This window comes from Oppia nitens, unplaced genomic scaffold (assembly GCF_028296485.1).
Source record: "Oppia nitens isolate AA-2021 unplaced genomic scaffold, nextdenovo-longstitch-racon4-pilon3 scaffold15_pilon_pilon_pilon, whole genome shotgun sequence".
NCBI lineage: Eukaryota > Metazoa > Arthropoda > Arachnida > Sarcoptiformes > Oppiidae > Oppia > Oppia nitens.
The window spans coordinates 820,394-840,011 of NW_026533194.1; the positions used below are offsets into that span (position 1 = coordinate 820,394).

Here is a 19,618-nt window from a genome sequence, read left to right on the forward strand (position 1 = left end):
TATATATTAATATTATCTATATATATACAGTATTACTGTAGTAGTGACTGTATTTTATTTTTCTATATAAATAAATAGAAAGATAATTAATTAATAATTATTATATTATAACAATTTTTTAAAAATTTGTTAACTATATTATTTTATATTATTAATACATTATATAAATTTATATAGTWCAGTACATTGTTTATTATATTAATTAYTGTAATTTTTAAAAATAAAAATCAGTATAACTATAATGTTAGCTAATTATAATTTTGAACACTAAAAATTTGCTAATTGAYTGACAAAAAAAAAATAATATGTATAATATAAATTTTTTTAATAAATATATATAATATTTTGTATATATATAGATATATAGTACATATAATTTGTGTAAAAWWATTATATAATAATATATTTATTTATATATTAATTTCATTAATACTGTACTTTAATTGGTAAAGTTGTGTCTAAAAAAATTTCAATTGTAATTTTTGTCTTTGTTTAATAAAAAAATATTGTAATAATAATAATATTTATTAAATAACTATTATTATTATTATTATTATTATTATTATTATTATTGATGTATATATAAATTGTATAATAATCTATCGATTTATGATTCAAAACTCTAGGGGCTCATCATTATATTGTTTAGAGTTTAGATTCACAAATTGATAGATACAAACACACAAACAAACAAMAAATATAACTTAAAAATAAAAAATATATAATATATGTTTTATTATTATTAATTTATGTTATATTAAATTATTATTTTGTTTTTTCATAATTTATATGTATGTAAAAAAATTTAAATAAAAAAACCTTGATACATTTGTTGCCTGAATTATATATATATATATATATTTATAATAYAAAATGTGTTAGAATTGATTAATCATTATAACTCTTTTTTTTATTAAAAAAATGATTATAAAATAATGTATGCCAAATAACTTATTATTATTATTATTATTATTAACAAACAAATATTATTTATTATAATAAAATAAAGATTTGAAWTATATTTGTTTAAAATTTTTGTGATAATATATTATAATTATTGTAAAAAATTATTAGCAACGTTATTAAACTAACTAATCCATTGATTGATAGTATATATRTTGTTTTTAAATTATTAAAAAAGTATTAATTAAATTAAACATAAACAGTATTATATCTTTTTTAAAAAAAACAAATAAATTAAAATTTTTAACTTTTATTRAATAAGAAAATCTGAATTAGTAGAAAATTTATATTTAAAATTTTAGAAAATTTAATTYAATTAATTTTTTTGCATATACTTATGTTATTTAATTTAAAGTTAGTTTTATACTWATCAGTAACTAAATGCAATTGAAAACAAGTTGCAATAAAATTGTTATTTTTAAAAAATAAATAATTCAACAATTTTATTAAACTCCGAGATATATAATTTGAATTTTATTTTAAATTTTGTTTTGTTTGTTTTTTATTTTCTATAYTTTATTTTAAATATACATTTTTAAAAAATTAARTTATTTACTGAATATGCAAAATATTTTTTCGTAATAAAAAAATAATAAATCTATATTTTTAATTAAATTATTGACTGTTTAGTTAACTKTTTACGGTTTTTTTATAATAATAATATATTACATAATATATTAAATATAATTTAATCAATATATTGTATACTAAAAATAATAATCATTTGTCTCAATAACTTTTTTGACTTAATTTATTGATATTGTATTTTAATGTTACAATTGATGTGTTGCTTAACTAAACAATCTCTCTCTCTCTCTCTCTCTCTCTCTCTCTCTCTCTCTCTTACAATAAAAAATAATAGTTGATTGATCAAGTATATATTTAGGATTGAGCAATGATAATCTAATTTGCCAATAAAATAAAATCAATCTATTTAATTTATTGATCAATATAAAATAGATTTTATTGACCAAAAATATATATTGAAATATAATAATAATAATAAAAAAATAATCAATAAAATCAATAAATACKGTATAWAAAAATAAGTTTTATTTTACSAGTRTATTTATAACTTTACATTAAATATTTTTTGATATTATACACTAGTATTTATTGAATAAAATTTTACATAATTTGACTGTTAAAATAAAATAAATAAATATTGTATTCAACAATTTTTTTTAAATATAATAAACTATATTATTAAATATTTTATCTATGAATAGATAAAAAATAATGAAATTAATTTTTATAATAACTACAAAAATATTGTAGAAAAATCTATTATACTTATTATTATTGTAGATTGTAAACAATGACAATAATAAATATATTAATATAAATTGCATTTGTTTTTTAATGATAAGCAATATTTGTTAAATATTTTCTATATTAACAATATAAAWCTATAATATTGARTTTATTATAATGATATTTAACATAAGACATTAATTATTTAATTATTTTAGATATTTATACATCATATATATATATATATATATATATATTAATACAATATTGATTGTTAAATATTTGTATTTATTTTACAATAAAATATTTGCAAATGTTTTCAATGAAATAAATATTTATTAAATAAATATAGTGTTTGTGATTAATAAAAAAAATTRCAGGTATTTATTAAAACTACAATAGATTAGATAATAATAATATTTATAGTATATATATATATTATATACAGTATTTATTTATTTATTGTGCTTATATTATCTGATAAATTATAAATAAATTTCTAAGCAATGAGTGATATGATATTGATATTGACTTTATAATATAGAGCACAGGTATTATAATTATTATATATTATTTTTTATATATATATATGTSTATATGTGTAGGTAATCCATGTCTACTATAACATAACCGCATTGATGTCATATATCAAATTGTATTAAATAACATTCAATTATATACATATGTATATAATTGTTAAAATGTTAAACCCAGTTATAAATAATAATAATAATATCATAAAATAAATTGTCTTAAAATTCAATTTATATAACAAAATAATATCATACTATTAACTGGTTGTGCGTCAAAATAAATATTATTTTAATGGATTTAAACAATCAAACAAAATAATTAAAACAACTAATAAATTATTAGATTTTTTTAAAAAATAATTAAGTGATATAATTAACAATAAAACTTTGTTAACATATTTTTGTTTAATTATAATGTTRTGTAACAAACTATTACGTGATATATTGTTAATAGTGACCACAATTATCTTTACCATTGTCTTCAATACATTGGTTGGTCTACACATACAGTACCAGTTAGACAATCAATCGGTGGTCATCGGTATGGCCGTAGTCGGCGACCTAATACTTGTATTGTTTCTGGGATTAGGTGTTTGGAAATTGTTTGGCGATTATAATGAATGGCAAATTGAAAAAGAGTTASAAAATAATCCAAATAATAATAATAATAATAACTTAAATAAAAATAATAACAACAACAATACGATTACAGTTAATGATAATAATTTAAGTCAAAATCAACAGAGATATTAAATTTTTATTTTTGATTTTAAAAAAATATGTGTAAAATAATTTTTATGTGATTTTAATTTTATTAATTTTATTTATACAGTATTAATAATTTATTAAAAATAATTTTTAATAGTTTTTTTTATATCTAAATGTAAATAAATAACAAATAAAACTGTATTTTGTTATTGATATTGTGATTAAAAAGTTTATTTTTACTAAATAATTGATTATATGTTATTAAAATTATTTAATTAAGTTTTTTATTAAAAATAATTTATTATAATTATATTTATTTATTATATTATTTTGAAATGTCTAAAAAATTATAGTTGTAATACTAATAGATGGTATTTATTAGTAAATAATAATATCTTGATATAATTTTTATTAAAAACAAAAATTATAAAAATCTAACATTATTTCTAATTCAAATTATTTGAGATATATTGTATGAAAATCTAATATTGCTTAATTTTAATTGAAATTTGCAATATTATATTACATACTTAGAAAATTTTKAGATAATCTATTTCATAACATTTTCAATAAAAATTATATTAATATCAAATTATTTATACCGAAAATAGCAAAAATATTTAAAAATTAATTTTATAAAATTAGTAACTTAAGWTACAATAAATTATTCTCATTATAAATTTTTWWWAAAAATATTATATGAGAATTATAAAGTATTATCTAATTATATTTTTAATATTATTATAAAAATWWTTTGAGWAATATAACAAAAATTATTTCTATAAATCCTATAATATATATRTARTTTATTTAATAAATAGTAYTTTAATTWTATAATTATCTAAWAATAWTTTATAATAATTTAATTTTTATGTAATATATAGAATTTTATTTCCACACAAAAAATAACATTTATTATTATTATAAAATTATGTTAAAATTATGTTAGAATTATGTTAAAATTATGTTAAAATATAATAGTTAAAAATTCAATTGAATATTAATGATTATAAAAGTTAGTTATAATTTTATTAAAAATCATTTTTAATAATATAAATTAAAAGTTGACAAAAAAATGTAATAGATATTTGGATTACTGTTACCCTTATAAATACTATACAATAAAAATATTTTTAACAAAATTAAAACAAAAATAATTATTATTTAGTGTATTATAAATTGTAGTTAAAACAAGTATATTATTTATTATACATATTATAATAATGTTAAATATTAAACACTAAATATATTTTTTTAATTATTTATTTATTTATCAYAAATGTTATTATAATTGAGATTTTTATAATAATATTTSTATATTTTCATAGGTTTAGATAAAATATAATAAATAATTATATTTTCTTAATCATTAAAATAAATAAATACACATAAAATAATWGTTTACTAATATAGATAAAAACAAAAATTAAAGATTAATATTATAATATAATATACATTTATTAATATTTAGTATAAAATTTTCAAATATTTTTGTARATTATAAAYTWGAAATATTATAATTTTTATTAATGTCTAATATAAGTGAAAATATGTAAATATTTTAAAATTAGTGTTTATTTAMAGTAAAACAATACTACAGTATATATATATATATATATATATATATATATATATATTGATATAAAGTATATATAAAACTAAACAAAATTTWATTTTTTTAACTTTTAGTAATTAACTTATTATAATAATTTATARAGATTTTTATATTTTTTTGATAAAATGTTTTATAAATATTATATATTTATTGGAATAATTTGTTATATTATACAAACATGTGTTTGTTATATCAAAATATGCGCTTAAAAGTGAAAATATTTTWAAAGAYATGGGTTTGTACTGTAWTTTTAAATATTRTGAATATATTTTTAATGAACTATTAAATTWWATTTTATTTATTTAATTATAAATTAATAGATATCTTATCTAATGAAGTTTCAACTAAAAAATTGATGGAAATTATTTAAAATTWACTATTAATARGTAAAAATAATATATTTTTTTRCTGAWTTATTTACTATAAAAGTAATAGATTTATATATATTTTATATCATATCATATTTTATATTTTTTTCAAAAATATTATTTCAAATATATTTTATCAAATATTCACATTTTTTAATTATGAAATTTATWWACAATTWTTTTATTTTAATTTTATTTGTTTGACTGTATATTTGACTATTAGTGCGCCGATTGAAGACATTAAAGATAAAGGTATTTAATTATTTTTATTAATTAATATTTTTTAAAAAATAGAGAAWTTAAAAAATATATTAGTATTTATTTTACCTTATTTTTAGCTAATAAATTGATAATTTATTTTTATTAAAGAAAATTACAATAATTATWATATTTATGTATTAAYGTATAAATTATATTATACTATATATATATATATATATAATTTAAAAAAATATTTATTAGACATACAAAATTGGTCGCAAACTCTTATTTCTTACGAAAATATAATTCACGACACAATTTCAGACATAATATTTTTGTTGAAAAAAGCATCARAAATGACGGACAGTTTTGACAAATTTGTCAAAAATATAAGCCAAGAATTAGTTGACATTTTTAATAGATTTGGATAAAAGATAAACAGATTTTTTATAATTATTWTTYAAACAATTATTTTATCCAATTTTAATTCATTTATTTTATTTATATATCAAATATTATTTTTTAATAAATATGATARCATTTTAAATGTAAGAAATAATAAAAATCATTTTGAAAAATTGAGTGATAATTTTATTTATTAAWTAATCCATAATATAATAATAACTGACTATTAGTCTACATATATTAATAATAATAATAATTAATATTGTTTTTTATGTGTGTTTTATTTATTAATTTTTTATAAATTATCCTACTATTTTTCAATAATAATAATTGTTTAATATTAGATGCAAAATCCTGGTCTCAAATGATTGTTGATAACTGTGTAATGATTGGTTTTTACTTATATTAAAATATTTAAAAAAATATTTTAAAAGTGTCAAAATGTTTGTTTGTTTTGATTTTTAAATATAACAATTAATATATATGTATATATTATATTTATAAATTATAACAAATTATTATTATTTTTATAAATAATAATAATGGACACAAAAAAATAATCATTTGATTTAGTCATTATAAATATATATTTTTTTCAAATATTATAACAATTATTTTTTATTCAATTTATTTATATTATTATAAAATGTTATACATTGATTTATGAAATAATTATTTGTGTGTGTTTTTAATTATTATTATCATCATCATAGGTACTATAATTAGTTAGCATATTAATAATAATAAGTTTTATAAATAAGTTTTTTACAAAAAAAAACAAAACATATTTATTTACTATTAATAATTAAATGGACAATATATATAAATACCACACATATAATGATAATAATAAAMCATTCAATATATAWATATAAATATTTTTAAATATACRTTTTGCAAACTAAAAACTAAATAAACGATAATATTATATATATATTAAATAATTTCAATTTGTTTGYTTGTTTTTCTYATTTTGTTAATATATATATAATGTTATAATATATTGAGAGACATAGACATTATATAATAATGAATTATATATATATATACTGTATATGCTATACAATATTTATAATAATAATAATGTGTGAAAATTAAACAATAAMTAACTAATAAGTATCATAAATGTTATTATAATTGAGATTTTTATTATAATATTTTTATATCTTCATAGGTTTAGATAAAATATAATAAATAATTATATTTTCTTAATCATTAAAATAAATAAATACACATAAAATAATTGTTTACTAATATAGATAAAAACAAAAATTAAAGTTTAATATTAAAATATACTATATATTTATTAATATTCAGTATAAAATTTTCAATTATTTTTGTAGATTATAAACTAGAAATATTATAATTTTTATTAATGTCTAATATAAGTGAAAATATGTAAATATTTTAAAATTAGTGTTTATTTACTGTAAARCACTAMWACAATATACAGTATATATATATTGATATAAAGTATATTTTTTAGTATATATTGTATATGTTATTATTAAATAATTTCAATTTTATAAATGATTTTTCTGTGTAAAAAAACTTAGAAATTGAATAACATATTCAATTTCAATTCATTAATGGTTTTATTTTACATTTATTAAAAAAACAACAATAAAAAATTATTTTAACTATTATGTCTAGAATTTTTTCTTATATAATATAATATGATATAACTTTATATATATATATATATKAAAAAAWTTACTATAATTATAACTGCATTTTACATATACTAYATTCAATMATTAAACACTGTTTTTACTTATATAATATAAAAATATATATTACAAAAAAAATTTAAAAATAATTATTTACGTAATAAATTAATTATATTTTTTTAATTAATAAAAAAYATGTTTAACTATAATAACAACAAAAATAATAATCAATTGCTAAATATTTTATTATTAGTAGTAGTAATAGTATTATTAGTGATACCACTGTTTCTTAATCAACAACATATTGCTATCAATTGCTTATCTAAAGAAGTCTACGAAGATATCGATGACGACATTAGGGAAGACATCAATGATAACAACGACAGCTATCATAACGGCAATAGTTATCGGAAACGACCGGATTTCAGTCTATGGACATCAYTGTTCAATACAACAGGTTTTACGGGCAATGATCCCAATGAATATAAGCGAGAGTTACCGAGTATTACCACTAATACTACTACTACTACAACAACTACCAGTACTACTACTACTACTACTTCAAMACCAATRACAGAAAAGTCAAAGACAATCGATAGGCTGGAGTTTGATAGGAAACTGATGCTCAAAATCTATGAACAACCGGCCAGTAGACAGCAATCAGTAGTTATTGTGGCCAATGCTAGTCATSGATCGGTAACCACYAATAATAACCAAACCGGTGTTGTATCTACTATTATGGCCARTGATGTTGATGATGWTGATGAYGATGATGATGGCCATCAATTRCATAATCTGAATAAATCAGTTGTCAATAGTAGTGATATACTGTTATCAGTTACGACTAATTCAACAAATTCGGTAATGTTTACAACCTATTCACASACTCCGAGTCAGATGACAACCATATTATCGACTAATATTATGACCACTAAGACACCAACAACACTAACTATGCCGACAACTAATACTATTACTACTACTATTAATAGTCCTAGTACAACTAGTACTACTACCAGTAGTCCTACTACTACTACACCTATTATTACTACTACTCCTACCACTATTACTACTCCTATTCCTATCACTACTACTACTACTACAACTACCGTTCCTACAACTACTACTACTGGTCGGAAAAGTACTGCTAGTACTACTACTCCTACCACTAGTACCGTTCCTACTACTACTACTCCTACCACTACTAGTACTACTACTCCTACCACTACCACTAGTACCGTTCCTACTACTACTACTCCTACCACTACCASTACCGTTCCTACTACTACTACTCCTACCACTAGTACCGTTCCTACTACTACTACTCCTACCACTACTAGTACTACTACTYCTACCMCTACCTACTACTACTACCGTTCCTACTACTACTACTCCTACCACTACCACTAGTACTACTCCTACYACTACTACTACTACTACTACTACTACAACTACCGTTCCTACCACTACTACTACTTTTACTACTAYTACTTTTACAACTTCTACAAACAAAAATGTTACTTTTAAAAATCTAACAGTTATACCAACTAATACTGATAATAATACTTCATTATTATCATYGACAACATTATCATCATCAACAACAAAATGGCCAAAAATAATCACAAACGACACTATATTAACTGAGATTAACATTACTACCAATAATAATACTAATAGTAATTACATGGGGTATACAATGAATATGCCTAACAGTTATACTGTATCACCAATTATGCCAATTATACCGATAATAGAGGAAATCATTTTTGATACAACAGATCCACTGACGATAACTAATCAATCACTGTTAACAACAACAACACATGCTTTACCTGCGATTAGTATAGATATGATAACGCCATCAACGACAACAACAACAACACCACCAGAAATAACAACTACTAATGTAACTGATAGTACAGACAAAGTCAYTACTGATTTACARCAAAATTTACTAACAATTATCAATGATAACCAAACAAAAGTTAGTGAAAATTTCACAATTATCRACTACAACACCATAATGACTACCGTTCCCATAATGGACAGTACAACAATAACAACAACAACAATAGGCWTCACCACATCCTACTCGTCCTCCAACTCCACCACTTATACTACTCCTTCTTCTACTACTACTACTACTACCACTYCTTCTACCACTCCTTCTACCACTTCTTCTAACACTTCTTCTACTACTACTACTACTACTACTACTACTACTACTACTACTACTACTACTACTACTACTACTACTACTAGAAATACTTTGGATACGATATCGTCAMCAAAATCCAAGTTTGCGCGGCTTCTGGAAGACGCTGCCGATGAYGGCATAACCATACCGGAGGAGATGTTTACTTTCGACATAACAATAACACCAATTACCACACCTCCTCCTCCAAMAACAACAACCTTTACTAWTACTACTAMTAGTCCTAYTAAACCAAWAYCTRAGACWGCAATACCTACTACTAATACTACTGTATCARCAAATCARTCCCAATCGGTGCCATTYATGTCATATACGATGGCGGACTCAATGCCAACAACAACAACAACGTCATCGACACYGTTGACTGTCCATCCAATAATATCGGCARACATACATCCAATGATGGCGCCCGGCTAYCGTACCATATGGGTACCCATACTTGTGCCCAACAACAACAACAGCAGCAATGGCCTAACCGATGCCCAGATATGGAAACTCATACGTACGCCAAAGTTTAGCGAAAGAGGTCGACTGAAAAGTCCACCTCAACTACAGTCGGGTTCGCCAGACAGTTGGTGGCGTCAACCAAAACCCCGGTATTGTACGGATCCTATAAGTATTGACTATTTATGTATGGATAGACAGCTAATGAAACGGTGGTCGTATAGCGAAGTCGACCGCCGATGCTATAGATATTTGGATTATTGTTTCGCTTATAAAAACAACTCATTTGATACGTTAAACAAATGTCTGACTACATGTTGGCGACCATAACATTACTGGCCAACACTGGACAGATAGATTTGTTATCATTTACTATACAATAAAAATAATTAAAGAAAAAATATTAAAATTATTATTATTTAGTGTATATTTACTATACATTATTACTGTATAATAATGTTAACAATATTTTTAAATAAATATTGAATATAATAATAATACTAAATTTTATTTATTCATATATCATAAACATAGGCCGAGAGCATTTGAGAAAATCCAATCATAGAGTTGAAATTTTTATTTTAAAAATAAATATTGTTATGGTAGTGAAACTAATTTATCACATAATGATAAAAATGCCATTTAAAACGCAATTTTAACTTTGGATCTCAACAATATTTTTTTTTCAAAATAAAATGTCATAATCTGACTCTAACACATTTAGAACTAATATGAGCCGATGAGTCTCAAATGCTCTCGGCCTATTTATGATTCATAAATGTTATTACAAGTATAATTGAGATTTTTGTTATAATAATATTTGTATTTTTTTCATAGGTTTAAATAAAATAATATAAAATAATTTCATTTTCTTAATCTTAATATTATAATAACTATAGTAGATTATTAATATAATTAAAAAAATATATATATATATAGTTTACTATACATACAGTATATGAATATTGAGTATAAAATTTTTAAAATATTTTTATGCATTGTAAACCAGAAAATAAATAATTATAATTAGTATTAAAATCATATATAGTAATGTAGTTTAAAAATAAATAGTACTTAAAATTATTGTATATTTACATTAAAATAATATTATAATTTACTAATATAAATTATTAAAAATTTTATATATCTTAAGATCTTTATATATTTGTCTATTTAAATATAAAATGTCAAAACTTATATATTGTATATACTATACATAAACAGATAATATAAAAATAAATTAAAAACTAATATTTAAGTTAAATAAATAAATACATATATCACACAAACAGGTATAATATAATACTGTATACTATAAATATACTAATAAAGTTTACAATATTTTTAATAATATATTTACATCGATATATAAAATCAAACAAATAATTTATTTTAACTTTTAATATACATTTATTATTGTACACTAATATTATTATTGATAATATAATAATAATAATAATAAAGTATATTTTTTATAATATGATTTCTCAATATTATATATWTTTAATACTATTTAGTTATTTAATACAAACAAATGTTTGTATTTCAAAATATGCTCTAAAAAGTGAAACATTTTTAGAAGACASGGGTTTGTATTGTTTTATATTAATATATAATTTAMTGTATAATAAAAATTTAWTAATATTTTGTAATTTTCTTTAACTTAGATATTATATCAAACGAAATATCTWCTCATAAAACAAAAAWTAATGGAAATTATTTTAAATCTACTATTAATAGGTATTTATAATTTATTTTTCCCCTAAATTTTTTACTATAWAAAGAAATARAATTATAAATTTTATATTTTATTTATTTTTACAAATCATTTCTCATAATCATTAAATTTTTAATTATAAAAYTAATTTCATATATTTTTATATTGTTTTTATTATAAAAATTTTGACCGCAATCGTGGCATTTAGTGCACCAACAAATCAATCAAATGGTATTTATATATTTTTTTAAATTTATTATATATTATAATATTAATAACTAAACTACTAGTTATAATAGTAATAATATTTTTTAATAATTAGACAAAAACACTTGGTTTAAATCAATCCGCGATTATTTGCAACAAATTGTCACTATTTATGATAATATTGTCTATTATTTTAGCCGAATAATGATAATTATAAATAATATTTTAGAAATAGGAGATGGAATATTTGGAAATGAATTATAGATTTATTTTAGAATAAAATAATAAAAAGTTTTAAATATTTTTATTGACTAAAAAGTTAATTAATACTTTAATTATTAGTATTTATTAAATACATATCAATTAATAAAATCATTTTTTAGTGTGTATTAAATAAAAATAGTTTTGCATAAACTAAATAAACGCTATTATTATGTAGTTATTAATAAATTTTTAAAATTTTTACCTAATTTATTAATCTAATATTTTAAATATTTTATTAAAAAGATAATAAAATTATCATAAATATTGACAAAAAAAAATATATTTTTTTAAAATATTTATATAATTTCTCACATTTTTTWTAATTAAAWATTCTATTTAATATTAGATGAAAACTCCTGGACTAAGTTTTTTGTAAAACATTTTAAATACATTGGCAACAAAATGAAAGAAAATTTAAATATTATAAAAACAATGGTTGAAGCAATTGAAGGCTTATATATCTTTGTTGATGCCTTACCGGAAATTATTGAATTTATATTTAATTAATTTATTTTCACTTTTTAAATACAGTAATAATATTTTTACTTTTATACAACATTTTTATATTTACTGTATTTATTATTATTTTTTTTAAACATGAAATAAATTTATAAAATTATTTAGTAATTGAATTGAGTRATAACTTTATTTGATAAAATATTTWTAATATCTAATGTATGGCCAAAAAAAATCGATACAATTAATAATAAACAAATTAATTAATTATTTATTATTATTATTATTATATGTGTGAAAATTAAACAATAGCTAAATAATATAATATACATTCAATTTAATATATTAATTGCAAATTTTAATTAATATCATATTATATATCAAAAATGTTTAGCTATTTGTTTTTTAACTATATTTAATCATTAATAATAATTTATACATTAATTTAGTATAAATAAGAAAAAAAATTGTTATACATAAGTTAACAAAATATTTAATAAAAATAATAAATTTTTAAATCTATAAAATAAATAAATTCAGATTTAATTAACTTTACCTAGTTGATGATAATTAGACAAATAATTTCACTTAAAATACCCATGGTATATTACTATAGTATTTATATTTTAAAAGATTTTAAAGTATTTTATAATACACTATATATCTACAGGTAATCTAGAAAATTAAAAACACTAATATTAAAGTTAAATACAGTATATAAATAAATCATTAAAACAGKTATAATATAATAAACTAAATGATATTTAGAAAAGTTTATAWATATATATATATACTGAATATATATTAAAACATTTACATTAAATTGAAATATAAAATTTTAAAATAAAATCAAAWTATTTTTAAATATTAGTTTCTAATTATTAGGATTTATGAATATTATAATTAATAAAATGATTTATAAATATATGTTTTTTRGATTAATTTTTAAYTTAATACAAATGAATGTTTGTTTATCAAAATATGATCTGAAAAGTGAAAAAAATTTCAACGACAAAGGTTTGTATTAATTATTAAAATTAATAATTTTTATAACTTGTAATATAACTGTAAAATAATTAAATTTGAATATTAATAATGAATTAATAAATTTTATTTCATTTTTAAATTAGATATCATATCAAATCAAATACTGTTTGATAAAACATTTATAAATGGAAATTATTTAAAATCAATTATTAATAGGTAAATATTAAATATACTTTTTTTTGCTAAAAATTTTCATATAGTTAATAGTAAATTATTATTTACTATAATATATATAGTTAATATATATTTAATTCATTATTATTATTATAAATAAATAAATAAATATGAATCTAATTATTAATATTTTTGATATTTATTATTTTTTTCCGTATTAAGCAAACCAATTACACAAAACAATGGTATAGTAAAAATTATTTATTTATAAATATTTATTTTCTTAAATAAATATATTTGTTTTTATTTATTTATTTATTTTTTATATATATATATATATAATATTAATATTACTATTAGACTGGTCTCAGACTATCATTGATTCGCGTCATTATATTAACGAAACACTAAACGATTTACTATTTATGATACAAAAGTCAATAACAGTTATCAATGATATCATAGATGTTATCGAAAATTTAAAAACTAATATTTTTTATTTTTAATAATTAATAAAAAGGTATTTTTTTAAATAAATAAATATATATATATATATATAATTGTTTAAAACTATATAGTTGTTTATTTATTTTAATTATTATTAATATAAATTAATAGACGTAAAAATTAGGACACGAAAAAAATCTATCATTAATTTACCGGACATTACAAACCAAAACATTATTTTTATTSAAATATTAAACCAATTAATTAATTAATTAAATTTATTGATACTTTAATATTTAGAAAACAATTATTTTTTATCCAATTTATTTTATTTTTATTATTTTAATAAATATGATTACATTTTAAATGTTTTGTTTGTTTGTTTTTTATAATAAAAATGTGATAATAAATCAATTTTGGAAAATCATTTTTTTGAATTGAGTGATAATTTTATTTATTAAATAATCGATAATATAATCAAAGCTCAAGTCTACATATATTAATAATAATAATAATTAATATTGTTTTTTATGTGTGTTTTGTTTGTTTATTTTTTATAAATCCCATTCCTACTATTTTTTCAATAATAATAATAATAATATGTAATATAAAAAATTTTGGTTACAATTGTTTTTACTATCAAATTATTTAAATAAATATTTTAAAAGTTTTTTGTTTGTTTGCTTGTTATAAATATATGATATAATATATATATATATATATATATATTATATCATAAAATATAAAACAATTAGTAATATAATAATAATATTCACAATAAATTACACTAATTATCATAATATTTATATATATAATAAATGCAATAATAGTCGTCATAAATATATTTTTAAAAATGTTTACATAAATTGTTTTGGCATTACATAAGTTATATATAAATTATACATTGATTTATGAAATTAAAACAAATATTATTTGTGTGTGTGTTTTTATTATTATTATTATTATYATCATAGGTACTATAATTAGTTAGCATAATAATAATAATAATGTTTTATAAATAAGTTTTTTGCAAAAAAAACAAAACATATATTTTTTTACTAATAATAATTAAATGGACAATATATATAAATACCACACATATAATGATAATAATAAATCATTCAATATATATAAATATATTTTTAAATATACATTTTGCAAACTAAAAACTAAATAAACGATAATATTATATATATTAAATAATTTCAATTTGTTTGTTTGTTTTTCTCATTTTGTAAATATATATAATGTTATAATATATTGAGAGACATAGACATTATATAATAATGTATTATATATTTATATACTGTATATGTTATACAATGTTAAGTCTTTTTTTGTAATCAATGTAATAATCCTAGAGTTTTACAAAAAAATTGCAATCATTGTTATCATTATTATTATTATTTTTTTATTACAATATTTATAATATCTAATGTATGTCAAAAAAAATGTCGATACAATTAATAATAATCAAATTAATTAATTATTTATAATAATAATAAKAATAAGAATAATAATGTGTGAAAATTAAACAATAACTAAATAATATAATATACGTTAAGTTAATATATTAATTGCAAATTTGTAATATCGCATATCATTTTTTTGTGATAAATATTTTTTTTATAATGTAATGCTTATTAATGAATTAACAAAATTGAATTGTTTTTTTCGGTACTATAGTATATTATATTATAATTTTAAAAAATGTGTAATTTTACGGTAAAAACAAATCTCTTTTGTAATAATAATAATAATAATATACTTATAATGGTTTGTTGTGTTGTTTAGGTATGGTATGTATGCTATGTATTAGGAAGTGTTGTTGTTGTTGTTAGTCGTGCAGTTGGTTGTGATGTCTTCGCAAATGTAGCGATAGATTCTGCTTCCAGTAGGAGGCGTATTGACACTCAGGAAAATGACAGACAAACTGTTTGCTTCCGTGGATCACCTCATGCTGTCTGAGGGCAACCTTATGTGCAAAGGTTTTACCTGTTTTTTTGAGGGGGAAATGAGTTAATTAAAGATAACTGTCTACCGATAGAAATCGTATGAAATACTAACCGCAATGAGGACAGCCATGTTTGCCGGACCGGTGCGGCACTCGTCGCAGTCGTCGAGTGGTGTGACGTTTCAATTGCTGGTCACTGACGGTCGGAGCGATCAGCGAACTGGCACTGAACGGCAACATTCCGCCACCGCTATTACCGGAGCCGCCGTTRTGATGCGTCAGATGCTTCTGGAGATCGATTTGACGACTGAACGACTTTTCGCAGTTACTATAATAGCATTTTAGCGGATATTTGTCTATTCGGTGGTAAGTCTTTTCGTGATAGTTTCGCGATGAAGACTGTGTGAACGTACGTTCGCAACCAGTGTACGAACACTTGTATGGTTTGACACCCGTATGCGAGCGGCGGTGCGATTGGATGTACTGTTTGCTAAAATTTTTGCCGCATATGTCGCACGCAATCTGTGCTTTGTTGGCGCTGTTATTGCCGTTACGATTGTGACTATTGCTGTCATTGGATGTACTGTTTGTGTACGACAGAGATTCTGTAAATTGGAAACAGTTGTGAAATAAATAGATAGATAGATAGAGAGAGAGAGAGAGAGAGAGAGAGAGAGAGAGAGAKAGGAATGGGAGGAAAAATTGATTAAAATTTTTTTATCATTAATTRTATGGATTATATATATATCATTAGTTTTGTTATAAATTTTCTTAAAAAAAACAATTAATAAAAATTTAATAAGTCATTTTGTGGTCAATCAACTCAATTATATCGGGTATTCAAACATTACCGATAATTATMTCTATAACAACAACAACAATAAAAAAAATAACTAAAAATCTTTGAGTTAATAATAATATTTGGTAACTAAAAAYTAAATGGYAACATATTAATTGGTGTACCAATTGATTGACCACTCAATAGTGATATGGAAAAGGGGGTGGGAATACATTGTTGATGGGATTGGGTGGGAGAGGGGGACGGGGGAKAAACTGGTAGTTACCGTTATGAGTGCCGTTATTATTATTGTTATTATACTCAATGACCTCCAACTCCATTTGTGGCACAAATATGATTTCATTGATACGTTGGCCAGCGTTTTGTTGATCATTCTGGTCGTAGGCTATCGCCTCCTGCATTGAMGTATGTAATCTCAGATGACTGTCCATCAGGTCTTTTCGGGCAAACCACTGATTGCAGCCAAAGTATTCGCACCGATATTTGCCGTTTGGCGGCGGAGGAGGTGCACTGTGATGCTGGTGGCTATTGCTGGTGCCGTCCGCCGGTAATTTACCGGTAATACACCTGTGTATTGCTTTGTCCAACAGTTGTCCGCTTGTTTGGGCTAGAAATACATGCAATCAAGTATTATCTTAACTTTAAAAGACAACAWCAWCAACAACAACAACAAACAATATAATCAGTAATAAATAAAACACTTATTTTAAATATATTTATATACTATTATTATTATCACATCAATTATAAAATTAAAGGCACTCATAACAGGTCACCAATTGGATCGTATGGTGTGTGAAGAAAGTGATTTGAAAGACAGTGTTAAACTGATCACCAAAAAAAATAATCAATTGAAAGATCAGCTAAAAAAAAGATTAATAGATACTATATATAYATATATATCACATAAAAACCGGACACTCATAACTGGTCACCAATTTATATATTTTTATTTTGGGGGAAAAAGAAAATCATCAGTTGATTAATAATAATAATAATAATAACTAATTAATTAATAGTTAATTAAAAAAATTCAAATGACCGGAAAATATCAAAAATATTAAGGATATAAATCAATGGACACCTACTGTGGACACTCTTATTCATAATCAACTGTTGCTGAACGGTGTCAATCTGTTTATCAAACTTAAGCAACTGGTTCTCGCAGTTGATCTCTTCCAATCGGTTCAATGTATTGTCTTCGTGTGGCAAACGTTTCAATAATCGTTGGTTAACTGTCTTCAGTGTCTTAATATATTTAACACACTCGGCGTGTCGTTCACTAAACAAATAAAACAATTGTTTAAATGTTTTTAAATCCGATTTCAAATGATTGTTCTCTTCGCGCAATATGGCTGTTGACGACGCGTGACCACAGGAGTCGGTCGCCCGTGAGGTCATTGCACGCACATCGGTTGATTGGATGACGGCGGCGGCGGTTGTGGCAGCAGCGGTAACACTATAACAATTRGKTGGATATCGATAATAGTAATCACTGGCCGTTGTTAGTACAGCGGTCGTGGCGGCGGCGGCTGCGGCTGCTGTCGTTGMAGTGGCGGCRGCGGCGGTAACAGTGGCGGTATTAGTGGCGGTAACGGGAGYGGCGACAGTGGCTCTAGTAGTAGCAGTAGTGGACACACCTTTTAGTAGATAATCGACAATCACTTTAAACACATCCACCACTACAAGTAGGTCTGTGTCCTAACCGTGACTCTCTCTCTCTCTCTCTCGCTCTCTCTCTCACWCACTCTAGCGATACACTCACTCACTCACAGTCCGTCACACTGTTGTCCTCTCTTTCTCTCTCTCTCTCTCTATCGGTTCCTATGAATCTGTCTTCCGTTGATAATAATAATCAATGTCTTCGGCGACCAATAAATCTGTGGCAAACATTGCCCAACAAAACACACAAATAAAACAATTGATATCTTCTATTAAAAAATAACAATTATTTTTWAATTTTTTAAAACAAACGGTTGTTTACATTTGAGTTAACACACAATGATATTATATATACCACAGTATACTATCATATAAACTATTTAACACAAAATGTTTATTACATTTACATTACATTAAACTCTATGTGTTTTTCTATGTGTAATACTGTAGTAGTAGTAGTAGTGGTAGTGATATAATAAACCATTTTTTTTTATCGCTCAATCAATACGATTAGCCTAAAACACACATACCATATATACATACATTGGTTTCAAACAAACAGTTGATGATTT

The 19,618-nt window shown here is 21.1% G+C and overlaps 1 protein-coding gene across 2 annotated transcripts; it reads right to left on the minus strand.

Moving 5' to 3' along the window:
• Positions 1-16,387: 16,387 nt before the first annotated feature.
• LOC128964123 (zinc finger protein 235-like) lies at positions 16,388-19,451 on the minus strand. Of its 2 annotated transcripts, XM_054310692.1 has the most exons (5): positions 19,369-19,449; positions 18,473-19,264; positions 17,650-17,991; positions 16,699-17,190; positions 16,388-16,626 (listed from the first exon to the last, which is right to left on the minus strand). In XM_054310692.1, exons 2-5 carry the CDS (start codon positions 18,783-18,785, stop codon positions 16,469-16,471), a joined length of 1,305 nt encoding a protein of 434 aa, XP_054166667.1. In that variant the 5' UTR covers positions 18,786-19,264; positions 19,369-19,449; the 3' UTR covers positions 16,388-16,468. The 2 variants fall into 2 exon arrangements, with proteins under 2 accessions (XP_054166667.1, XP_054166660.1); XM_054310685.1 differs by having other exon boundaries at positions 18,473-19,451.
• Between the last annotated feature and the right edge of the window lie 167 nt (positions 19,452-19,618).